We start from the raw sequence: 27099 nt of genomic DNA, 5'->3' as shown, positions 1-27099 counted from the left end.
TATTTTTTTTTTATAAAATATTATTTTATCGAGAATTGTATTAATATTTTTAAACAAATATGTATATACATATATTGTATATACTTAATGATACACATAGAAATATAAGTTTTTTTTCTGATTATTATTCAATCTACTTTTCTTTTCTCTGTCTATCTAACTGGTATCTCCTTGTTTTTCACGCTTTTAATTAATATCCCGTGAAGTAACCATACAAAAAGTTAATTCAAAAATACAAATTTTTTTTGCTCATTTGTTTTCCCACCGAAACAAGGGAAAGTACGCTTCAAGTTGACAATGTCACTTCAACTTCACTTTTTATGAGAAGTTTTTGGAAAAAATTGTCAAGTAATGCGGCCTACGACAAGAATTTATTAAACAATTGTGACAGAGTTGCGAAGAGAATGGGAAACACCGGGTCCACGCATTCATCGAAAAGAAAAGGACAAAAACGAGAAAGTGGTGACAGGTAAGACAATTTTCGACACATTCTGTTCTCGCGTTTATTTTCGATTCACTTAAATTCATATTATTCAAATTCGTGGTAGGTAAGGATGTTCTTTCCAACATGGGTTTGTTCAATTATGAAAGATAATACATAAAAACGTACTTTATATGTTTTACCTTTGGGTAGCGTAGGTGATCGTCCACGAAAAACTAAAAAATTTGTAAATGGTTCCGAATCCCGAACCAGTGGAAAAGAGATAATAAAATGTCGTGCGACTAATCCTTTTATCATCTTCTTTCTACGGTTACGGAGTAAAAAGCCAAAGGAACACGTAACCGTGATTGCTCGTGCAGCTGGAAAATTATGGACACAAATGACTCCGGAACAAAGAAAGAAATACGTACAGTTGGCAAACGCCGAGAAAAAAAGACGAGAAGAGCAAAGAAGGAAACGAAAGTTAAGGTAATCTTAAAATTTTATAAGTATGTGTATCTCTACATATCGATTGATTTATCATCGATAGCCTGATAAATTACTATATATTTTTGTTTAGAAGAAGGAAAGGGAGATAGAACACACACGTTGATGAAACGTTATAAGATAAAAACGAAATTATATAAGTGCGAAGTTCGTCTTCCTGAGTGCTGAGTTAAGCACGCGCTTTCTACACAAGTTCTTACAAGTTTTTTATTCGTACAAAATATCATCGTGAAGCCTTTATTTTTGATTCCTTTTTATTTGTTAGTAGTTTTTTTTTTTAACTCTATGTACAATAAATATTGATGTATTTATACACTATCAATGATCTTTTTTATCGTTCAAGAATTATGCTAAAAACTAGGCAAATTCTCTTGCCTCTCGCTTTTATAGTCTCGTCTGAAAAAATTAAATTCGTAATATACTATAAATATATTATTTGTTCGCGACCATTCCCCGAAGCGTCGTGGATAAGAGGGAAATTACAATTGAACGTACATGAACGAGCACCATTTTACATTTCCCATACAGAGGTCGAACGAATCAACATCTCGCCCCTTATAATTTGATACAAAAAATAATTTCAGCATAATTTTTGCGACGCTCCGTGGAAGAGCATTTTTACGCATGTATCATTCTTTCCGAAACTAGTATGTGCCCTCTCGTTCAATAATAGAAAATAAAAATATTACATACAGTAGAGAATAAAGAATGAATATACGTGTGTGTATGCACGCACGCTTGCGCGTATTTCTTCCTGCATATGTGCACGTAATTAAGGAGCATAGGGTTTGAGTAAAATGATATTCGTATTAATGTTAGATGAAAATGACGATGACGTTGTTCTTGTTATTGTTGTTATTGTTGTTGATGATAATGATGATGGTGATGGTGATGATGATGATGATGATAATGATGGTGACAATGGCAGAATAGCAATTATAATGATAACAATAATAATAATAATAATAATAATAATAATAATAATAATAATAATAATAATAATGATGATAACGATGACAATGGTGACGAGCATAATCATGACATCATAACCATGACCATAACGATAATGACGAGAATGACGATGACAATGGTAATAACTGTAATAATAGTAATCATAGCAGCAATAGTAATAAGAAATATAACAACGACGAAGACAATTGACGACGGCAAGAATGATATCTTATGAAGAATCATTAATGAGAAACACTATGTTCACATTGACGATAAAAGAAGATTACCGATCAATGGTAATGAACGAGTTGGCGATCATAATAATTAATTTGCAATAATACAATTATAATTATTATAATAGTAGTACAATTATTTTTATGATACAGTAAAGTACAGCGTGCCTCGAAGAAAAAGTAAATAACAACGTTTAACAATCGATAATATCAAACAGAATATTCTTTGCAAATATTATGTGTAGTACATATATATACACACATATATATATATATGTATAATATATATATATATATACACTATTTATACACAAAACGTAACACCGTTGCAATTTCGGATGGGAATGCCCTACTAAAAATAGGTGTATTCGTTTTGTCGATTGTGGACTGAGCCATAAACAGTATATACATACATGCATGTTTGCCTAAATGATACGCGCGCGCGTGCACACACACATATATATGTATATATGTGTATATATATGTATATTCACTGATCGACAGATCACATTCAAGGTAGAATAGTTAATCGCATTTAAATGCACAAGACACGAATCCAAGTTTCGTAGTGTACTATTCCATACTATGATTATAATTCGTACATACACATATGTTCTGCTCTTTTCCGCGCGCGCGCATTCGCATATTCACACTCGGTTTTATTCATTTATGCATTCCAAAACAAGTTAAGAATCCGTTTAATACGAGCTCTTTAATCTTTACGATGCAAGCGCTTCCGTTAACTCTTTAATATTTGTGGGTCTTGAAGTTACAATTCTTTTTTTTATAGCGTTTGACGACTGATGGATTTTATATAAGCGCGTGCACGCGACTACGTGTTAACAGTAACAGTAGAAGAAGAAGGAGCAAAAGTGCTAAAACGTGTATTAAAAAGTGAAATAGTCACAACATAAAAGAAAAATCATACGTCAGTGGTCGTACGTTAAAAAATAATAAAATATTGGTGGGAGAAAGGTAAAAAAACAGTATGCACGTCCAGAGGGTGACTGTGGAAGCGAATGCAAGGAGGCAAAAAGTCTCTCGATAGATAACATGTTTTTTAAAGTTGCCAGAGTTCGTATAGAAGAGAGCATTAACTTGTCCAAAATGAAGCAATCATTGTTAGTCCATTTTTTTTTGCGGCCTCGTGTTATTGTAAGTGAGAGAATGTGCGCTTAGATGAGTGGGGCTAACGTGGCCTCATCGAACTATTCAGAGGCTGCATAAGACCGCCATTTATGTAACCGTGGTACGTCGTATACACCGCTGCTGGATTTTGTTGATGAGGATCCTGAGGATACGGTGCAGGTACATTAACGACTCCGACAGGTAACTGGCTAGCTTGATTCATGAAGCCACCGAGTTGAGCCGCTTGATTCATGTAGCCGGTAGCAGGTTGTGCCACTCGATAACCATACTGGGCCATGAGATTCGTGTTTATCGCCACGTTGGGACTGACCCGACTGGCGGCGCTCTGCATTTGAGGACAGGTACTTCCAGGATCGAGAGTCTGGCGATATAAGCTTTCGCTTGGATACGGCTGAGTCAGAGACGCCATGTTTGCATTCGCTGATGACCTCGAGGTCGATCTACTGGGTGGTCCGGGAGTAGAAGGCGGAACCGTATTGACGTTATAATAATTTTTCGCGTAACCAAGGGGTACTTGAGGCGGCGTCGGTAATTGCCTCGATGTTTGCGGCGGTGTCATAGTGTGCGGTATAGGAGGTGGTGGCGTTAAATTCATCGCTGGTGGAGGTGTTGGAGGTATCATCTCCAACCCATTCGTTAGTTGTTGTAATTTTGCTAGACTGCACGAATTCGTGGTTTGGTGATTTCCAGAAGCTGACAAAGAGGGTGCCGGTGTGTGCGAATGCGGCGGCATAGCGCTCGTCTGAATGTAAAAATTCGTCGCTGTGGTGCATGGTGTGGGTGCACCGGATCTGCTGCTTCGATGTTGAATCACGTACGTGTTCTGAGTTGGGAAGGTCTGCGAAGCAACAGCCATATAGTTCCCTTGCGAGATAACGGCCATATTGTGCGAATGAGCAGCGTGTGTGTGAGAATGCGGATGAGGAACGGGTGGTACGCTCATCGACGAAGACTGCTGATACTGCGGTGGTACGTGCGTCGTATGCGCTATCGTCGTATGGCTTGTGTGGGAACTCGTATGACTCGTGTGAGAGGTTGTGTGTCCTTGAGATGTGGCTTGAGCATGCGACGTAGGAGGCGTGGTTCGATGCGATCTGCTACTTTGCTGAGTCGATCTCGACCTATGGGTCGTTTGCGAACCACTGGCTCTTTTGTTACTATGAGATTGCGTCTGCGATTGCTGCTGTTGTTGCTGTTGATGCGCAGACTGCTGTTGAGACTGTTGTTGAGATTGACCATGCGTCATGCTTTGATTCTGCGTTTGCTGGGCCAGAGACAACTGCATCGGTTGAGGCGTGTGAGACGGTGGCAAAGGTTGCGGCGTATGACTCTGCCGCATTGGCTGAGGACTCTGCGTCGGAATACTTTGCGGCGTATGAGATTGAGGAAGAGGCTGTGGTGTGTGAGACTGAGGTAACGGTTGCGGCGTATGGCTCTGTGGAAGAGGCTGAGGACTTTGCGTTTGTATACTTTGAGGTGTGTGCGACTGAGGTGTACGTGGCTGTTGAAGAGGCTGCGGTGTATGTGGCTGGTGCATCGGATGGATATTAACGTGCGTCGATGGAGTATGCTGGGGCATCGAACAATCGGCGTACTGTACTTGCGGCGAAATATTTACGGCGGCAGACGTAACCGGCGTAGTTATTTGCATGGAAACCGAAATTGGAACGGAAACAGACGGTGGCATCGATGGTAATGCACTTGGTGGTCTTTCTACGCTATTCTGTGACGCGAGATCGCTAGCAATCGACGTGGGGGACTCCAGTCCTAACTGGCTAACATCCAAATCACATTGACCGTAATGCAACGAATGCACCGAATTTGTGGTCGAATCAGGAGTGTAAACTCCCATAGACGGCAAATCTGGTTGCGAAGGGGGTGTTCGTTTCACCGAACCAGGATTGTCCAAATGAGGCGTTGTCTTGCCACTCTCGGGCGAATTTTGTTTCAATTCTTCAGAGTGTGTTTGAAGATGAATAGTGGTTTCTTGCTGCTCGATAACGGGCAAAACTTTCTCTTGTGGCGTGAGCGGCCCTGTTTCAGGCGACGCGATATTCGAAACAGCAGAGGATGATTCCTTTCTCTCCGTGGGCGTTGCGGGAGAAGTTTCTATCTTTGGCCTCGTCAACTCCTCTTTCGAACTTTTTAACATTAATCGATCGGAAATTCCATCACCTTCTCTACAGCTACCTACATCTTGATTAACAGCTTTCAATTTCTCGATTTCCTCTTCCTTAGGCGAAAGAAGGTCAGGTACCAATTTAGACGTTTCCAAACTACAAATTGCTTTCTCAGTCTCCGAAGCTTTGTCGGATTCACCCTTCATAATTTTATTTTCTTCCTCTTTCCCCTCCCCTGTTTCCACTAATGTTTCGCCATCACCTTGGCGTTCGTGACCGCTTTCGTCCTCTCCTTCGGCCTCGCCCTTATCCAAATCTCCCTCAGCTTCACATTCCGGTCTTTGTGTATCTTCTTGCAGGATACGCGATTTCGATTCAGATATCGGATTTTGCAAAAAGGGAACGGAGGAATCATCTTCGAGTTTCTTTTCTGGTTCATTCTCTTCTGCCTTCTCAGTTCGTTCGTTTGAATCGCTTTTTATATGCGTCACAGGTTTCGATTTCGGTGCAGGTACTTCTTCTTCGCCCTCATCCTCGTCTCCTCCCTCATACTCTCCTGGGCTAGCAGATATAGTCGCTTCTGCTTCTGGAAGAACGGTTGATCCACAGATATCGCCAGCATTACTACTATTGGCATTATCAACGTCTTCCATAGTGCTCTCGTTGCTCTTAGTCGTTTCTATCGCGTTATTAGCTTCTTTCCCGGCAGGTGTTGCCAGTAGTTGCTCCGTAACCGAACACGACTGTTGCTGACTAGTTATAAAAGAGCCAGTCTCTTCAGAACACGGCAACGGAGATAATGATGGAGGGAGTATCACAGGAGTTTCGGGTCGATCCTTCGTAGGAGTTTCAGGTTTTAATTGTGGCATCTTTAAAGCTTCCTTCTCGGCTTTTGCTCTTCCTCGTCTCGATACCGGCAAGGTTTTAACATCCTTCGCCTCTTCTTTTCCGTTGCATTGGTTCTGCTCCAAATTTTTCTTTTCTTTCCCTTGTTTCGTTTGCAAATGCTTTGTTTGTCGACTGGTCACTTTTAACAAGATATCATCTACCTTGCACTGCTTCTTCGTAGGTTTCTGCACTACCGATGATGGAGACGATTCTATCGCTTTAGAAGATGACTTCTCCACTTCGTTTATATTGTCTTTATCCTTATCTTTCGAATAATTGTCTCTTTCTTTCGGCTTATCACGTTCTTTAGGTTTCTCTTTTTCTCTTTCTCGTTCCTTATCCTTCTCTTTCTCGCGTAGAGATTCCCGAGTTCTTTTTCTGGAAATAACCTCGGATCTTTCCTCCTTTTCTTCTGCTTCAGTCTTTTCGGAATGTTTTCGTTTTCGCAGAGGAGTCGTCGATGACGACGACGTTGTCGTCGTAATAGCTACCGAGACGACACCAGTTACAGATGTCTTCGGTGTTCTAATTCTTCGTCTAGACATTGTCGTTGTGGTGGTTGTTACCGTGGTAGTTGACGTCGTCGTCGTCGTCGTCGTTGACGTAGATGAAGTCGTTGGATTTGTAGAATTCGCGTTTTTTGAAGCAGTCACCGCACGAGAATTTCTCGACGTTGTCGTGACGCTTTTCGGTTCTACTTCCATCGATTCTTTAGCATTTTCTGCCGACGCAGCAACTACGTTTCGACTCCTTTTCTCTAACTCCTTTGTTTCTTTCGTGTCCTTCGCTTCATTTGTCTCCTTTGTTTCCTTCTCTTTTATTGCTTTTGTCTCCCTCAACTCTTTCGTGTCTTTGGAAATAGAATCCTTCTGTAAGGATGACTTTTGGGCAGCCTTCTGTTTGAATGGTGAAGATCTTCTTTGTCCCAACCTTCTACCCCTTGGTTTCTTTTTGATCTTAACCTTTTGAATTTTTTCAACAATCGCCGGTACGTGTTTCGGTTCCACTACGGGAGAAGATTCGGAGCTAGTGTCGCCACTTTCTTCCGGACTTTGATATGGATTAGGAATCTGCGTGAGCAATGGTATCCATCTGAGACAATCAGGATCTAACTTGATACGAGAACTTTTTCGTATCTTTGCCATATGAGCGTCCACTTTAGCCCAATCAACTACCACGGCCACTTTAGAATTCCCTTCACCGGGCAAATGAACCGATCTAATAAATCCCAGCAATTGCATAGCAGTTGCGATATCATGAGCCGACACGCCAGTTTCTTTCGTTATATCTCCCAACTTGATATCCGTAGAATCTCTATGAGCATCAAGATATTCGAGTACAACGCTTTTCCAGAACGAGTGGTACGACACCCGGCCGAGATCAGAAAGAGGTTTCTCTGGTGTACCGGGAATGCCCTCCACTTTGGACAGAAGATAACTAAATTCGATCAAGAACCTACCAAATCCTTGTCTTTGATATTGCGGCAAAGTCATGATACACGATACATTATATCTCTGCGCGGGACAATGTTTCTCTTTGCTAAAATAACCAATCAAATGACAACCATACTTGTCGTTTTTCGTTACCGCATAAAATAAAAATGGTTCTACGTCGTAGTAGAGCGTTTTATGGTCCAAGAACAATTTCGCTAGCAGACACAAATTTTGACAGTATATCTTGTTCACGTTACCATCGATCTGAAACATAAGAATCAAAATTTTTATTGTCTGATTTATGAGTATATTGCGGATATTTAAGTAATTTTATATTTTTATGAACATAATTAAATGAGTAATTAATTAATGAAATCTAAATAAAAATTTCTTTCGTCTACTAAGTATTATAATAAGTACTCTACATTTTCACATATTATATTCTATAGATTTTTGCAATCTTAAATTTCCCAAAAATGCATGAACATCTGGAGTCGATGAGATATATCATATAGAGTATTATCTGTGTATTAATCCTTTCACAGAGACAAATCATTCCGCAATTTCTCTGAACTTTCTTTTATTGTACTGTCAAAGGCTTAAAGAGAAAAGAAAAAGTTTTGTTCGCGAACCGTACCTCGAAGACAGACAAGCCATTACACCTATAGATCTCGGTAGCCGGAGGGTGCCTCCATTGACATTTGTCCATGTGTCTATCAAGTACAGCCCGACTTTTCGTATACTTTAAACAAAATTCACAGAAGAATAATTTTGGTAGTCTTGCGTACTCCTGGGGAAATGGACTGGAATACCACGTTTCTACTTCGTATCGACCGAAAACTATGGCCGCGGGATTCCTAATACCACTTCCTGTACTTGTACTTGCTGAACTATTCCCTGGATTCACAGTCACGGCTTCCTCGCCATCACCATTCACGGCGGTTAAGCGAGCCGCTCTGTCCCGTGCTTCCTTAAATAGGTCAACATCCTTTTGCGTGACACCAGGTGGCAAGGTCTGAGGTAGAACAGGTTCCTCTGTAAACAAATATAACAAATTGGTTTTCTTTATGTTCTTATGTGCTTATTCGCTTTTATTTTTTTCTATTTTGCAGTGAACAGAACAAGGAAAAGAAATTCCTTTATAATCCGCTGTAACAATTAATCCATTGAATTTGAATCCATGTTGATTTGTCCGATTTCTCTTACTTGTTTACCACAAAAGAAACACTAATCCTGAAGGGTAACTTGCAATGCAGACAAATCTTTCGTTGTACCACAAACGACATATACTAGGGCTTTGATACGGTACCAACAGTGAAAAACTTTTTGAAAAAAAGGCGAATAGACAAACAAAAAACTCCACGGGAATGTTATGATAATTTATTGATATGGAAGTGTACGGTATTAAAGAATGCAATTGAAATGAAAATATAATTCTATTCGATGCGTGAAAAAAGAAAAGAAGAGGAACAAAAAGAATCTGTCCACTAGAGAAGCGGATATTGTAGTCGCAAAGCATAAATATTAACTTGTGCATTGACAATCTTCGGTAATATCGAGTGCGACAACAATTAATTAGCTGTTAATATTGTGAGTAGTATCCAAAGCAAAGCTATGGGGTAGGTGGTTTTCGTGGGATGTGTTGGCAGAGTATCAAGTTGGCTCTTCAATGGCAAAAGCGGATTTGTTTTCCTCTCGTTCCTTTCTTTCCGTTTCTCTTTTTACTTCTCGTTTTAGCTTTTCTGTCTTTTCTTTCTTTTGCTTTTTTTACTTTACTCGTAAAACGTATACATTTTTTATATTTCTCTTTATGGTGGAAGACGGCGAGTTACGACAATAGAGCCTGCTAAATGTCAGCAGCAGCAGGTAGACTCCGATATTATTAATACCAGGCAACTGTTTGAGATATGCCACCTAGCGTTGTATTTCTTCGTCCTGTAAAACTGTAAACTGATCGGTATTGGTCATTTTATCTGTTCTTTCCTAATACTTTCTCCTTTTCCTTTTTCTTTCGTCAATCTTTGATCGTATATAGAATCCCGATATAAAATCCCGAAGGATTAGAAAAACTTTTCCGATATCCATTGAAGCTTCGTACTTATTTCATATTTGAAGTAATCACAGGTCAACTATTCTAAATTCCTCAATAGAATAATTCAACATTTCAATACTTGTCCTTTGTAAAACAATAATGGCAATTTAATAGAAAAACGGCGACGAATAAGAAATGTTTATACTCTATTTTATATATCTGGCAAAATCTTTGTACAAGTACCGCCGACTGTACAACTGTAAAGAATTGATCAAGTTAGAAGTAGTGAGAAGTTAAACGAAAAAAATTGTGCAGCAGCGAAATTATCACGTGAACAGTCCCATAGTCGAGTGCGTTTATTTACGAACTACGTGCATTAATTATGTATTTGATAACTATATGATATATGGAAAAAAAGAGAGTGTATGCCAGAGCCAAATAACGTTATTAGTAACATGCAATAACCATGTAAGAGTCTTCCGTAGTGCAAAACGAATGGAAATATCATCAATATAGCTTACAAATTTGATCTGAAAACGATGAAAGAAAAATGAATGCATTCGTTCGCATTCTATATGACAGATGTTTCTGCAAGTAGAAAACTCGGATTTCCATAAGTTTCACACCACATAATAAGCAATAAACGCGTCCTATCAAGGAACCTGATTGTTCTTATTACATACAGATAAATGTTTAATTCTCGATCATCCTATCATAATTATCGGTGAAGTTTCATGAATTCAATGACGAAAAACAAGTTGTTGGCCGTTAGTGGAGAACAATCATGTTATCTTGAAACAGATTACGTCAGACGTACATGAACACATACATCATACCACACCACACCGCCAACACATCCACGTGGTGGTGAGCGAGGATTAGATTAGAGGGAATTCTTCTTTGCGACTTGGGTGCATCATCGAGGTTAGGACTCGTGAACGGGTGGGGTAGATTCTTACCCTTCCTGGTGGAGCAGGGTGTCGCGCGGGGTGTCGTGGTGGTGTTGGTGGTGGTGGCGCTAGTACAGGCTCGTGGATTGGACTTTAGGCTGGGATTTGATTTCACGGAATCAGAACTCAGGCCGGACTTCGAAACAGCGGGCACAGGGTGGCGTGTTTGGCTCCCTTCCACGAGTATGTTTTTCTTTCGCGAGGACTGATCGGGCCTAAGAGTCGATGTCGGCATTGACGTCGATGACGGTGACGACAGCGACACCGGTAACGAAGACGGTGATGATGATGATGATGGCAACGGTAACGGTAACGATAAGGGTGACGATAAGGGTGACGATAACGGTAACGGTAACGGAAACGACGACGACGACGCCGCCGCCGCCATCGTCGACGACGACGACGACGACGATGACGACGACGACGACGATGACGACGACGACGACGACGACGACGATGACGACGACGACGACGACGAAGATGACGATGACGACGACGACGACGACGATGACAACGACGATAACGATGATAATAACGGCAATGGTAACGACGGTGACGACGCGCCCGCTGCACACTTTACTAACGGCGCATCATCTTTCATCAGTTTTCTCCTTTCGTGCTCGTGCCTTTTACTATTAACCGCAGTTTTAACTAAATTTGACGGTGTCATTTTTGGTAGCTTTTCGTTAAGGGAACTAAATAACGTTTCGTCGGAAGGTGTAAAAATTCCAGGGCGAGGTACTTTCGCTACATCGTTGTCTGCCTCCATTTTCTTTTTTTCTTTCGATTTGCCTAGACCGGACGACGCGTTTTCACGTTTATTACTCTGCATCCCTCTCATAGCTTTGCTCGCTTTGTTATCACTGTCGTCCATGTTAGGCCGCTTTCTTCTATCAGGCGCGTAATTAGGCGTCAACGCGCTAGATCTTACTCTGCTGCTGGTAGGTACTGAAAAAAAGTGACTCAATCCATCGAAAAGGCCTTTCAATTGACCACTACCAGGTTTAACCTTATTGGTGTTATCCGTATTGGCAAAGCTGTTCGCTATACCAGCACCGTTTCGATCGTTCTTCTGTTTCTTCTTCCCGTCGAACGTATTAACGGCTGGTTGTATATGTAAACCGAATGTCGGTGTACTGCTTACATTGAGCTTAGGTAACGACGCACCAAAGGTATTGGTAATGTTACTAAAAAAAGGCGATTCCATATTGAGTTTAGCCGCGGCCGCGGCGAAACCCCAAGGTTTGTCCTCGTTTAGATCACAAGAGAACGGACCTCTTGGTTTAGTAGAGTTACCGGCACCGCTACCGGTAACACCACCACCACCACCACTATCGCCACTACCGACGACGACAGCACGACGTTTTTCGTGACCATCGTCACCGTCGTCATCCTCCTCCTCTTCGTCATCGTCGTCGTCGTCCTCATCCGAAGTAGACGTATTGCTGCACGCGCTAGAGCTATTACCATCTACCTCTTCCTCTTCTTCTCCCCCCTGCCCATTCCCTTCCGCTCCCTGCTCTTCCGCGTCGTCTTCGTCATCATCATCAGTCGAATCACTGGAATCGTCAGAAGAATCGCTATCGCTCGCGCCGCTGCTGCTGCTACTGCTAGACATTGGCGGTACTACCTTTTTACCGGGCATGGTTTGTTGTTTCTGGTTCGCGTTACCCCGAGTTAACCTAGGACTAACGTCCTGCGAACATTTCGATTTCTCACCGCCCCCCACCCGCTTCAACTTATTATGGTCCGCATTAAACGCACTCAGCCTAAAAAACTTCTGCTTCTCTTTGGAAATCCGATCGTTTTTCTCTTCTAGTAGCCTACCCTGGCCTGCGAGTGGGGTGGGGGGTTGTGGTAAGGGAGAGGAAATCAAAGGTGGTTGACGAGGGGAGACAACACCCGCATTACCGTCCGAGCTGCTGTCCACCTGTGCCACTCCTGCGCCGCTTTTCTTCGCTGGAGTCGAAATCGCCAAACTCTTTCTGGATACTGCCGATCTGAAACAGATATTATCTGGTCAAATCGTACGCATCGATAACTCGTCGTCCCTTTCCCTCAGTCTTAACTTTTCATTTTAATTTTAAACCCTGATCTTATGTCAGGTAACCCTATACAGTAGCAGATGTTGAGAAAAACAATAGTTCATATTAATATATATAAATAAAAAAGCAACAATGTTTTTTCCGTGTGATATTTATATCATATTATCTAACACAATGCTATATTATATGCATAATGCATATAATGCGCCCAAACCCACATTCAAGAGAAATGTAGTTATGCTTACTTCAGCGGTCCTTAACCTGAGAAGTGCTCACACACGCAAGTTATTGTTGTATTATTTGAATAAAAAATATTTAGTATATGTGTTTATTTACTTATAATGAACCGTTTCTCTCCAAAAAGATTGTTGATGAATGGTTTAATTATACATACTTGGCACATTGCTGATTTAGATTTTGAGTTAAGCTTGGTGGTCCGCGATAAGAAAAAATTATTTAATGGAGGTTCGTGGTAAACAGAAGATTAAGAACCGCTAGCTTAGTTCATATTTTCCTTCGATGTTTCGTATATTATCTATTAAAATTGTATCGCACATATCAAACATACTCGACAAGTTACCACAAATGAGAACTAACATTAATCCTAAAGTTGGTTTATATCAAATTTTCGCTTACTTTCTACTTTCACGTAACTTGCTAGGTCTCTTCCTCGCGCTAGTTGGTGTGCCTTCGAGAGAACTAGCTGCATCCTGTGTTTTGTTCCTTTTACTATCATCCTTCGATATTGGTGTATGTGCTGTTTGACAATGTCGACATCTCCATGGTGTTTTGTTCTTTTTATCAAGCGCTGGATCCAAACAGGCAGGGTGATAACACTTAACACAACCAGCGCATTTTACCAGGTAATTCTGTGATTCCCTTTCCAATTGACATCCAGCACACGTTGGAGAACAGTCGTCACAAGACCACGTTATACCCCTATCGACAAGGATTGAGAGTTCTGGTGGTGCGCAAGAATTATGCAAAGCTGCACCACACACGCTACACCTGCTTAATTTCTCAGTAATATTCCGTTTTGTGTTGTTGTTGTTCCCAGCTATTGTCGCACCAAGGCATTCTTTGCAAATTGGTAGTGGAGCTGGAAGCTGTGACAAAATCAAATAATATATGAATATACGCACTTTACGATTATGTTATAAAGGGAATATTATAAACAGGATGATTTTAATACAACATAAATGGAAGTTATTAGGTTTAGCTAGATGCTGAGAAGTTCACGGAGTTTTGTGAAAATCAAAGATATAATTATCGAGATACGCATTTTAATATATTTAATATTTTAATATTATGACGAGCAATATTTTATATACGAATGATAATGAAATAGTAATAACTGAGTTATTCACTCGTAATCAAATAATTAACGCCGAAGTAACCAACCCTTATGTAATTCATACTTAAATATACAGTGTATAAATGATTATAATTAAAGGAATGAAAATAAGAAAGTATATAAAAGTATATAAAAAAATAAAAAAGTGTACATGTATAATCATGTTTCGATTTCGATAGAAGTATAATATATTAATTTTATAAAGATTTCCTGTATATTCTTAGCAATCAAAAAAGAAAGGAAACCTAAAATCTGCCATTTCATTGTATTTAGTATCTTTCATTTCTAACTAGTTGACATTTTTGTTTGGTTCGAAGCAGTACAGTATACAAAGAATACTTTCAACGTACAGGACACGCGTGATCAGGATCCGCGTCTCGAAACAACGACCTGTTGCGCGACCAGAGAACCAGCTATAACTAATAGTTATGGGATTGAACGATCCATTGCTAAAGCTTGCACTTCTTGGCTTCTTGACATATCCTCCGTCGATGCATCGACAGATTTTTATACCCACGAAAACTACAATTAATAGCCATACATACATACATATATACGACGAATGTTTCTCGAATACCTTTTATATTTACAAATTTTCCGAAATTAATCCTGCTATATTCCTGGAATTTTTTATGTTTGAATCTTGTTCTCGTTGCAATTGAAAAGAAAATTAATATAACTTTTAACAAATCATTGGATACATTTTATTTGTAATGAAAATAATGAATTAAAAAAGCAAATAATTACTTCCAATAAAATAACAAATAAATTTATTTTAAAATAAAATTGTTTTCCAAAAGAATACCAAAATTTTGTTTGAGAAATAGATAATTTCCAAATAATTTATTGGTCGAAAATATTTGATTACTTCAAATAATAATAAAAGATAAAGCATAACAAATAATTTTTATGCAGATAAGAAATCGACCTACTGACCTGAAATATTCATCTTAAAAGCAACTAGACATCGAAACATTTATCAGATCAGGTAACGCGAAACTTAAAAAGTACGAAAGCCAAACATTTTTGTATTTCAAAAGTTTCATTGGATAAGTATCCAAACACTTTTATGAGCCACTGTATCTAGAACTAATGATCCTCCCCTTTCTACTCTTGTTCTGAAACGCGCGTGCACCTGTGTCTGTGTATCAAGCACATTAGGGAGTCTTAAGAAGTTCTGTTTCCGAGCATAAATTACTGAGCATACCGGCCAACTCACTGAACAATTCGATATGAAATACTAGTACAAAAGCTCATAGGAACTAATTAGGTATTACCGTTCCATTATCGATCAATAAATAAACATCGAGTTTATAAAAGCTAAAAAGCATCATCTGTGTAAAGTTGAAGAATTTTATAAAAGAAATTTTATATTTGAATTTACCAATAAGTTATATTATATTGTCATTTCTTTCTCAATTTTATTTCTCTCATAGCAATGGCATGTAATACACGAGGACTAAAGGTGTATGAAGGGTTCCAACCGTGAACAGCATTGGACTGAATAACTAAATAGTGACACTTGGCAGCGAAACCAAGAGCCACTTGAGAATTCGAGAAGGAAGAACAAGGAATAAAAGGGCAGTGAGCAACCGACGGGGAGGAAGGGATTGTCAGGATCGCGCCGGCGTGATCGTTGGATAACTTTCCGTGCTCTCTGCGGCCTGACACGCATAAAACGCGGTCGGTAGGAGAACAGGGAGGAGAAATGAATGCAATAGAGAAGGGGAAGGAGAGGGGTGAATGAGAAAGAGAGAGAGAAAGAGAGGGACGTGTGCATGGAGGATCAATAAGAGAGGCGATATACACAAACGAGTCACCGGAAGTTGACCGCGATAGCATATCGTCCTGAGTCTCGCCCCTCTGTTCAAGTTCCCCTCTAGCGTGAGGCCGCGACTAACCATCTTGAGGCGTGGGCACACGCCGTGACTCCCCAGCTACGAACACGAGGGACCGTAACGAGAGCGTAATATTTCCCTTGTTGACTCCTGAACTGAGTGAGCCATGAACCGTATGCGATCATGCATAACATACTCTTCTTGATGTATTGTCATACAAAACGTCCCAGTATTTTCTCATTATATTCCTGTGTCTTCTACATGCTTTATTATTTAGGATATTATTACTAATATATGACGTTTTTCTTGAAAATGCTGCTCTTAGCGTATTCTCTTTCTTAAAAAAGCCCCTTTCAACCTGAATTTTTATTATGTATCGACTAACAAGTATCGTGAAACAAACGAAGCGATATGTTACGAAGTTGTTGATACTTTTCCAAGGAATTGTGGCGGGAAAATTTAAATTCAATATTCGTTCAACTTGGATTTTTCGAAGATGACTCCGACAGAGAACTACATCAACAAAATCTAATCTAGCGTTTAATACGAATTAATGGATGATGGGTACATTGACAGATTTCTAGATTGTTCTTTATGCGGTTTTACGATTGTATGTATCATGAAATTAAATTAAAGCGTCGTTTCATAGATGCGTATAGGAACCTTACATGTGCGGATTGGTTTAATCGTAGAAAACGCTTTGTATTAGCTATAAATATGTCACGTGTTGAAGAGAACGTAATAATTCTTCGTATGGTAACTATATTCAAATCGGAACAAGGAGAGAAAGAAAGAATTAATCGCTTCTTTTATATTTACAAAAACAGTAATTCCAAATTATTCCTAGCTAAAAAGGGAAATAACAAAATATAATTCTACAAAGCATATAGTATTCCAAAAATATAATTCAGCCGAGAATGCATATTTTTCAATTGTTCGCGCGAAATAATTTTATTTGCTTTATTTTACTTTTTACACTAAAACAATGCATGACGCATGTCTCGCTATATAGTAGGAATACTAACGATAGGTTTACGTTGACACTACGGCTGCCAGTTCACATATGATCGCATGTTGTGAATTATATTATCCACTGCATGGAAGTGAATAACAAGCGAATACCCACGTTTAACATGGCTCTATGAAACTACACTTTCTGAACAGACTTCTGAACACAAGCAAAGACAAACTGATGGAAAAGTCTAAGCAACTTTGGTGAACATTGTTTGAACTCGACACTGGTAATAAAATATTTCTACTAGAATACGATAATAACGTAAATGAACGGATGTACGGAAGAGCGCGCAAGTTGAACGAATTCAGTTACAAGTGCGGTAGGTACAAATCAGTATGTTGCATACGCGTATAATACTTTATGTACTCTAAAACCTCCATCAGATTAATTCAAGTAACTTGAAACTTCTTTATTTACTCCGTTTGAAATATCCTTAATTCTTCCAAATCTTTATTTTCACACTTATTAATAAATTAAGGACGCATTTATGCACTTCTGGGAAATGTAAAGATACAAAAATGTTCCGAATGCATAATATGCAAATGAAATATATAAAATATTTAACAAAATATAAAAGTAGTACATAAAACAAAAATATCTAAATTATTTAATATTTAGTAAGTGAAGCAAATTTGTCTAACTTCCACTTTTGGCTGTGTTCATAAAAGTATGAATTTTCATAAATGTCTGTGTTTACTTAATCACGTCTTGACTAGATAAAAGATATACTTTATGTTTGAAGTTGAGTAATTTCCAACTATTTCTTGCTTTTAGCTTTCCCATAAATACATAAACATACGTACTCTAATAACGAGCAATGAAAAAAATGACTCACCTTAGCTACGGGGGGCTCCGGCTGCGTAATATGAGAAGTATCCGCATGTTTCTTGAGATAAGGTGGTCTGTCCGGTTGTCGGAAGAGCCTACCATCCTGGATCACAAGTCCTCGATCGACTGCTCTTTTAGCAGACAGTCTAAGAGCTGTTCTCAAGTCGCCCTCCGCTTCTTCTTCGACCGTGTGACTCTGTCTGATATATTTCTCGATATTCTTCAGGCTTGAGCCCTCCCTTTCGCCCAATTCTCTAACAGCTTTACCCAGTACCTTGCTCAAATCGGACGCTTTACCAACTTTGAGCGGTTTCGATTGTAAGCCACCAGGATCTTTGTACGAGGATTGTCCTTTATTAAAGATCTTGAGCACATCGCCGCGCTTCACAGCAACCTCCAGATGTTCAGCAATTTCCTCCTCGTGATAATTATGGTGTTGACGAATAGCATGACATATCCGCTCGACACTCGGCCTCTGTTTCTGGCTGCGGATTTTTCGAATCGCGTCCAGGAACCAGGCCGACCATGTGTCAGCGGACTCGGGCTCGTCCATTTCTCGTCTCCGTCGGCCGTCTGCCGACGAAAACGGCGGCGGCGACACCGGCGGCGACGATCACGTACCAGGCCAGGTTATATACACCCAATTAACAATGCTCGACCGCCTCCGGGTCGGTTTTTACAACCAGTCCTTACGACTCACTCACATTCTGCGCCTGACTCTGCCACGAATTTTCTACAGGCTACTGCGGCTTCACATTTCCATCCGTCAAGATCACACGCTCCTTGTGCTGTTCCTAAAACCCATAATATGCCAATCAATCGATAAGCCTTTCTCGTTTTCCTCTTTTTTTTGCTTCCTCATTTCAACTTGCTACTATGATACCACATTACTGATATTAATTTTGGTTAAACTTCGTTTTAGCACTAATCTGTTTAAAGTCTCTGATCTGTTTTAAGTTTAGGAAATCATCATTATATTGACTTCGTTCACAGACAGCCTATTCTAGCTTTTGGTCACGTGATTTTCTAAAACTTAATACTGACATTTTTAAATTGTACTACTTGAATTCTATCGAAAGATAGGGAAATACATAATTGGGCTACTCTAAAACGAAGTTTAAGCATAATTTTAATAGTTAGAGCTATCTTGTTATGAATTTAAAATAGGTTACAGCAGATGTTTTTCATTTAGAATCTTGTTAATTTGAAATAAATTACATTCACTATTTGCACTATTTGCGCATATAGTAATATGTAAAATTACTACCAAGTACACTAAGTAAATAGGTAATAATAGAAAAATTACTATCTATTAGTATCATTCAAGTGTGAGTATATTAAGTAAACAAACAGTAATAACAAACTCACTATCTATTACTCACTTACTGTATATTACTATTTTTTATAATTTTGATTACTATCGAAATAGCAATACATATATAACAATGCGGATTTCTATGCATGTATGAAAAATTTAAAAACACAAAAGTACATAAAGTATCCAAAGTACAATACTCGTTACAATATTTAATAGACAAAATAAATGTTCGCCTAGGTCCTACTCTTTTATTCGCATAAAAATATGACTGTATATAAATATCCACAATTAATGAATATTTTACATATTATATACATTTTTCGCGCCTTTAAATTTTCCACAAATGCATAAATATTCGGAATATAATCATAACGCATGACGTGTTTTCTGCACCACATTAATCAGGTAAACTGTGTGACATTCGGTTATATACTATTATGATATATATGCGTATCAACTAGCTAGAATTTGAATCGTTGCAAGCTGTCCGAACGAATACATCTTTCCCGCTCGTTTTTCGTTTTCATTCAATAAATTCGTGAGAATTCTTTGAGCGTTACACAACAAAACACATATAAACCATATGTACTCTTTTACAGAACTAATCATCTCGAAATAAAACAACAGTTAAAAAAAAAAGCTACATTTTTTTACTGCTACATTCTAAACCCGATATACCGAATCTATCGTATCATCATTTAAAAGTCGTTTAGAATCATTCAAAACTATCCGAAACTGTTCAATTTTTCATCTCGTTACGAACGATTGACCGATTTTCTTCTAAGCGGCAAACTTTCTCCTCGACGTAAGCAAACTCAACACAAGGTGTACGTATATGTACACGTGGAAGGGAGAGAAATATTTTAAATGACTGTAGGTCGTACTGATATTGCGTAATTTTGAACAACTTGTAGATACACGTGATTTATTAAGTCAATTATGCATATATGGATATACATTGGCTCATGAAACTATTTGGGCAATAACCACAGAGAACTTTTATGTATATACATACATATCGTGTTTGGCAAATAAAACATTTCGAAATTGTATTAACACTGCAATGAAACTACACTGGTCATGATCATATTAGTTATAGTTAAAATCAATCTGAAAATGTATATAGAAGTTACAAAATATTCTCGGGTAACATCTATTCAGTAAACATAACATAGACATATAATAATACTTACAAAACTAAAACAAATAATAAGTAATAAAAATGGCGCCACTGTATTGGGTTGGCAACTAAATGATTGCGCATTTTGTCAATACCACCTAATAACAAAATCCGCAATCACTTAGTTGTCAACCCAATATATTCAAGCTTATTAATATAACGAATTAAATGTTTAAATACTTTTGTTACTCTTCGAAATACATATATATATATATATATATATATATTTGCACTAAATAATCTTGTGGCTGTTATGTACATTTTCAGATTTGTTTGAAGTTTTAGTAATATAATCATGATGATACATTCTCTCATAACAATGTCAATGAAATTTCAAATGTTTTACATTTCATACAACACATAATAAATTCATCAAAAAATTCTAGAAGTGTTCAAAGACTTTTGTAAACTATTGTATGTAAATTCAGATTTCCCAGAGCTGATCTAGAAAGAAACTATCGAAGTATTAAACTTTTTCAACCGATAAAATTTTCTATTTATCAACATTGATACTCTTCCAAAGAAAAGGGAAATATTCTAAGGGCAAACTTAATATTCTAATTCGAAGAGTTCTGATAATAATAATTCTGATCAAGCGTACTACACGTGAAAAATATACAGAAAAGAGAATTTTCAAACGTTTAATAATAGTTAAGTGATATAAAACAATTTGAAAGGGTGATGAAATATGACGATATATTTGCTAAGGTATCGTAGGATTCGTTTGATCGATTTCATTCTAATTTCTCGACTATTAGTCTTTTTTCATGATTATTATTCGTTAATTAGGCAAACAATAGTCGTTAACGGCGAAAGGTATTCGTGTCGACCAATAAATTAAATAAACCTAACATTCTTTGTCCGTGAATCACTGAGAAACGCAATCCTATTATATGACTAATCTTTGTTTGACGTACGTGTCACTGAATGAAGCTTCGCGATATATATGTAATTGTCTCGCACACGTTGAAACTAAAACTAGTTGGGAACGAGTGTGAATGACAAAACAGTGATCGACAGAAAGCTTAGCCTTTTCAAGGGCTTAAATTTTAAATATTAGCCTTGACTCGATTTCATTAATTCGACAGTTATCGGCATGTTTGCAACAATTACGAAGAACAGGAGTGTATAGGAAAACGAACATATGGAGGGAGAGAAGAAAGGAGGGGGCGAAGAGAGAGAATGGCAAGCGAATGAACGCACTACACATTCAGAATTTTCCGTCGAAAATCAACCAATGTATATGTATTATACGCATAAATCTGTTTCCGGGAACACTCCAATGTTCTATACTTGCTCGTTTCTACAGGTGTATGTAGTTGTTTCTGACTCGTTCTGTTATTGCCAAAACGAAATATCGAGTAAACGAATACGTTTGTTAGCTAATTTATTTATCGTTCGTCCGTTTAAGCATACGACAGTAACGAGGAAGAAGGGAGGCCAGTAGTCCGGCCGGCTGACTGTGTTTGTTGGGGCCTTTCTCACCCGACGGAGAAGTAAAAGAGAGGATGGCAACAGAGAGAGCAGCTGCCACTGAGAAAACGGACGGTTACCGAATGATTTCAACTACTGCCGGCTTGGCGTTTCTTACTCCTCGTTACCCGCTTTTACAGATGATTCTCCTTTCTACAAAGACGCTTCCATTTAAGTATTTGTTTCAACAAAAAATACTCACACATACCGTGAACAGATCTTTGCTCAATGCCACACGCTTGAAAAATAAAATAAGAATAAAAAGCGTGGCTCGATTCAAACGAGTTTTCAATTACGAAAAAGAATAGTGAAGAGAATAGAGAGAAAATGATTCGGACAGAAAGATATATTTGCTAATAATCACCAACTGGTTACCGTCGGTAGCCATTTTAATCTCAATGATAGCCAATTTATAATTTCAACTCAGAAACACATACTTCCACGCCAACCGGGAAACTCGTCTGGTGTTTCTCAAGCAGGAATAACCGTTACGATTCGTTACAAGTCACATCCCTCGTAAGAAAGACACTGTGTATGGCTAGCGAATGTAATCGCGACGGCCGTCGCCCACGAAACCACCGCTAAACGCTACGAACTATCGCCTGTTAACTACTTTAGATGATACTACGACACCGAGTTTTTCATCATTTTGAGTGAAATACTTGTTGCGCGATAGGCAGGTGAAAAAAGTGAAACGATTGAATTACGTGTCCAAGTAGACAGCGAGGACACAAGTTTCTCGAAACCCGACGGGCAGCCATCTTGGGTAGGCACGGCCAACTCTCGACTGTTTCGCACAATTTTTCGCGCCTAAGAACGATGTTTCAACCACAACGTCGTACTGTATAGCTTCCTGAATAAACGTCTGGCAAATGGATGGCATTTGGTTATCCGCTTGTTCGAGCATAGTAAGAAAAAATGTTAAGAAGAAGCGAGGAGAAACACTGCGTATAGAAGATTATCTCCCTCTCTCTTTTGCACTCTATTGCACACTCACTCTCTCTCCCTCTCACTCTTTCACAAGCTGGCAGCCCGACCCGCTGGCCCGTATGCGTCTGGTGATGATTCGCGTGGTTCTCTTGCGAGATTTAACGAGAGACTAATTGTTTTTACCTGATCAAGGTAATCCCATGTATAAATCCAGCGTGAAATACACAAGAATCACTAGATACCGTAACACAGGATATTTAATCACGATCACCAATTATCTCGCGACAACGGCGTCACATTTCACACAAATCAACAAAGGTTACCCACTTGACAAAGATGGCGGTCGCGGGGGTTACACACTGCGCGCACGCGGTGGGGAGCGCACTGCGCACACCGCGCTCACTGTTACGGCGGAATCACGAAACAGTTGTAGCGGCACACGTTTTCCTCGACCAATCAAACCGTCCACTTTGACTCGACACTCTCATTACCGGTCACACGTGCGTCGCTTTTCGTCCGTTTTCTACCGCGCGCGCACACATGCGCATCACTTTTGTATATCTACATCGTGTCCCATGGGGTCTACATCTCGAATAAAAGCTTTTCAAGCGCGGGAGTACATGATGTATAAAGTATGATGAAAAATGACGGAATATTCAAAATAGCCTAATATCTACACCAAATAGATATTTATACATCTGTATGATATCATCCTATCTCTTTCTCCCTACTACTATTCCATATCCTACCTTCACTATGGCCGTCGCTTGCTTTGCGCTCACTTTGACCATTCCCAATCAGTTCCTCAACACCACTCGCGCGCGTCTGCTACATGACGCTGTACAGAAGCTTTGTCAACGAGCTTCCAGGATCGTACCTGCCCCCTTCTGGGCCATCTACCTGGAGATATTAGCGACACACTTTTTAGGCTACAGTTACTCTTCGATATATTTCTTTCTATTTCTTTCGGTAGAATTGATTATTTAAAATATTCCTTTAATTTATATATAGAACAAATAATAATATATGTAATTAGTTCACGTTTTACCTACCTCGAATATGTATTACGTGTTATGGAAAATTGAAAGAAACACCTAATTGGAATAAAATATCTTAAGATTTCTATGATTTTGATATTAACTAATGTACCATTTTGTTTTTTTAATTGTATGTCTAGAATACAAGTCACATAATTTTTTAAAGAAGCGATTGATTTTTGCACGAATCATATCTTATGCATATATATGTGCATTTATGGTTACATCTTCATCTGGCTTCATAAGTCCTTACACATATGTACTTATATATGTGCCTATGAACCGACGCAAGCGTGTTGCGAGGTTGTGCCGCTTTTTTAACTATTTCAACAACTGCGCTCACATCTGGCAATATCAGCGAAAAGATTATTGCACGTAGGTGATTATATATCAACTACTTTTCATGTTGTACAAACTTGTATCAATTAAGACAACGATATAATCAACAAGTAGTGTAATAATAATACTGTAATCTTTGTATAAAATAATGTAAAGGTTCGTATTACATAATTTAAAAAAATAAAATGATATTCGTTTAAATAATACTAGTATTATTAAAAATATAAGCAAATAACATCATTTAGTTAGTATTATGTCCGTTTACATTACTACCTTTCCTCAATTAATATACTACACAGTTAATACTACTAAAATTTTTCATGTATATGCATAGTAATTAATGATATATATTTTATTCTACTATATAATATTTCTGCGATCCTTACCATTTTTATCATTATATGCTAATGCAATATTTTTTTAAGTAATATAATGTGCAGCTATACAAAAATAATATATTTAGATGTAAGTAGGTACAAAATTGTTCTGTGATTCTAGAAATTGAGGTAAAAAGTTGTTAAAACATTTATTAAGTACAGAATTTACAATTATTAACTGACTTAAGTGTGATTAAGGAATAAAATCAGGTTTCCCTTCGTAAGTACATCCAGATCTTTGTACAATTTGAGTTGCAGCCCAAATTCCACATTTTATACAAACTTCTATGCTTTTACCTTGCACAAGTTGAGCCAAAAAACCTGAAACAATGACATTATATGTTCTTTTAATCAGGTTATTAATTTTCAGTTAGAGAACCAGAAATCTATACCTCCTACAAATGCATCACCAGCTCCATTAGTATCCACAACCTTATCATTCGGAAGTTTTGTAGCAGGAATCTCAATTATGGTGTTATCTTTAACTACTAATATATTATCGGGGCCTTGTGTTATTATAACAATTCTTTGTCTTTTCTTATTCAGTTTTTCCATTTGTGACAATTTCAATGCAATTTCTTTCCTATCCGTAGTTTTAAAATCATTTGCTTTTGCAAATGTATCAGCTTCTGCCTCATTACCAAATAAAATATCTACATAAGGAAGAGCCTCCAACATGGGTTTTTTATAATATTCGCATAAAAATGGTGCACTCAGATTCATTATGAACATTTTATTCTTTTCTAAAGCATGTTGAGCAATCATCAGGATTGTTTCTGGGCTTACAGTTAAGAAAAAGCCCTAAAATTTAATGTGTAATACTGTATATTAGGTTCAAATTTAACCAAATCAAATTAAATAGATTTAGGTTGATACATACAGAAATATAAATGTATTCTGCCATTTCTATAATTTTTTTATTTTCAGATTCTTCTATGTGCGAAGATGAAAAACAAGTGGCTGCAGCCAAATTAGCACATAAGGAACGTTCATTACCAGTAATAAGAACAGCACAGGTACCAGTAGGTTCTTTCTTTGTATATTGATAACGAACATTTAAGCCATCTGCACGTGCTTTATCCTCCAGAATTTTAGAATACTTATCTATTCCAACGCAACCCATGTAAGATGCAACTCGTGGTTTCTCCAGGAACCACTATGGGATAGTCAATGTTTGATATTTCCACTAATATAATATAATACATCAAATAATATAAAGAGTTTACTTGTGCTACTCGCATAGTATTTTGTACAGAACCACCGGCGATAAAATTTGCATTATACAATTCAACTAATTCATCATACATTGGCTTGTGTTTTTCTTCAGCAAGAATTGCATCGTTCGATTTTAAATCATATTTTTCCAAAAAATTCCTATCTACAGTCGCTGAAATATCAAGAAGAGGATTACCCACGCCTAATAGGAGGCCCTCCCTGAAATATTTTGAAATTATCTCAATTGCATGTATAAACCCATTTCTCAGTGAAATTTATTATAAATATTTTACGCTCAAAATAAATTAATATATTATACATATATCTCCTCTCTCTTCCTCTCTCTTCCAATAAGGATTTATATATTCCAAAAAAAAGACAGCATCAACAAATTATAACCTAAATATATTTTTTACGATATTCCTGTTACAAATTTAGGACATAAATTTTACACACGCACGCACGCATGTACGCACGCACGCAATGTTAGAAAAAAAAACAATACAAACATTTTTATACGTATTTATAAAAAAAATTCGAATAGTTTCAAATTTCATCTTCAATGAATCACAATCATGCAAGCGCATGATACAATGGCGTGTGAAACCTAACCTTCTATTAATATTTGAACATAACCTCAACCCTAAGCTAGATTAAAGTGTGATAATGATAAATAATAGAATAAAAGATATATATATACAATATTAAATTATCATACCGTAAGTGCACCGCCATTTGTTAAGATTTTGGGTACTTAAAGTAACAATTTACCATACATGAATATCGACGATACGCCACTAATTCGTGGCGGAGCTATTCGTTACTTGCTGTTGCAAAGTCCAACGAAATCACGTGCACTTTTAACTCTATTTATATTAAAATGTTATCTTTATTGCTGTCATTTTATACGTTACCTCAACATTTTTATTGCACTGAATAGCGACTGATGAAAATTTATATATGATACTAATATTTTTATATTACTAATATCAAATGTTTCTTTTCGCAAATGTTGCAATACATTATTATTAAAGATATACAAATATGATACGCTACTATTATCACTTGAAGAAACTTACATAACACTTGCTTAATGCAACATATTATTAGTTTTCCATCAGCGCATATATTATTACTTGTTAGTTTATTATGTTGGGCAATTCATGGGGGAAAGAAAATTTGAAGTAACTGTTATCTTTAATGTATGCAATATATCTTTAAAAAAAAGGTATATATTATATATAATATTTACATGTTACAAGTAATCATATTAATATTTATATTTTTATGTTCAAAACGTAATTAGCATTTAAGAAAACAATTTAATAGAATTATTTATATACAGATCACATATACTATCTTTTTCTTAACTGCTCAACTAATACGCATGTATTATACTTTATTAAATTCAGACAGAATAATTTTTTGTTTCATTCTATATCCTGATAGTATGTTTCATGTACGCA

General features: G+C 37.7%; 3 protein-coding genes and 1 long non-coding RNA gene across 12 annotated transcripts; 2 read left to right on the top strand and 2 right to left on the bottom strand.

Moving 5' to 3' along the window:
- Positions 1-135: 135 nt before the first annotated feature.
- On the top strand, positions 136-1338 carry LOC117160810 (uncharacterized). Its single transcript, XM_033341836.2, has 3 exons — positions 136-469; positions 635-910; positions 1002-1338. The coding sequence occupies exons 1-3, from the start codon at positions 321-323 to the stop codon at positions 1018-1020; spliced, it is 444 nt and encodes a 147-aa protein (XP_033197727.1). The 5' UTR covers positions 136-320; the 3' UTR covers positions 1021-1338.
- Positions 1165-23495, bottom strand: enok (histone acetyltransferase enoki mushroom). Of its 5 annotated transcripts, none has more exons than XM_033341800.2 (6): positions 23415-23495; positions 17772-18558; positions 13366-13835; positions 10694-12684; positions 8340-8737; positions 1165-7966 (listed from the first exon to the last, which is right to left on the bottom strand). In XM_033341800.2, exons 2-6 carry the CDS (start codon positions 18315-18317, stop codon positions 3302-3304), a joined length of 8070 nt encoding a protein of 2689 aa, XP_033197691.1. In that variant the 5' UTR covers positions 18318-18558; positions 23415-23495; the 3' UTR covers positions 1165-3301. The 5 variants fall into 5 exon arrangements, with proteins under 5 accessions (XP_033197691.1, XP_033197690.1, XP_033197693.1 ...); XM_033341799.2 differs by lacking the exon at positions 23415-23495 and adding an exon at positions 22849-23345; XM_033341802.2 differs by lacking the exon at positions 23415-23495 and adding an exon at positions 22849-23336 and having other exon boundaries at positions 12596-12684.
- LOC117160811 (uncharacterized) lies at positions 21254-25811 on the top strand. Its single transcript, XR_004464896.2, has 2 exons — positions 21254-21573; positions 21674-25811. It is a non-coding gene; the product is annotated as an uncharacterized LOC117160811 (long non-coding RNA).
- Adk2 (Adenosine kinase 2) lies at positions 24543-26690 on the bottom strand. Of its 5 annotated transcripts, none has more exons than XM_076623104.1 (5): positions 26548-26690; positions 25645-25852; positions 25299-25574; positions 24811-25219; positions 24543-24739 (listed from the first exon to the last, which is right to left on the bottom strand). In XM_076623104.1, the coding sequence occupies exons 1-5, from the start codon at positions 26553-26555 to the stop codon at positions 24612-24614; spliced, it is 1029 nt and encodes a 342-aa protein (XP_076479219.1). In that variant the 5' UTR covers positions 26556-26690; the 3' UTR covers positions 24543-24611. The 5 variants fall into 5 exon arrangements, with proteins under 5 accessions (XP_076479219.1, XP_033197718.1, XP_076479220.1 ...); XM_033341827.2 differs by lacking the exon at positions 26548-26690 and adding an exon at positions 26352-26504; XM_076623105.1 differs by lacking the exon at positions 26548-26690 and adding an exon at positions 26143-26276.
- Positions 26691-27099: the final 409 nt, after the last annotated feature.

The sequence above is a fragment of the Bombus vancouverensis genome, chromosome 12 (assembly GCF_051014615.1).
Source record: "Bombus vancouverensis nearcticus chromosome 12, iyBomVanc1_principal, whole genome shotgun sequence".
Lineage (NCBI taxonomy): Eukaryota > Metazoa > Arthropoda > Insecta > Hymenoptera > Apidae > Bombus > Bombus vancouverensis.
Note: the sequence above shows the minus strand (reverse complement) of the source record. Positions and strands in the feature narration are given on the sequence as shown.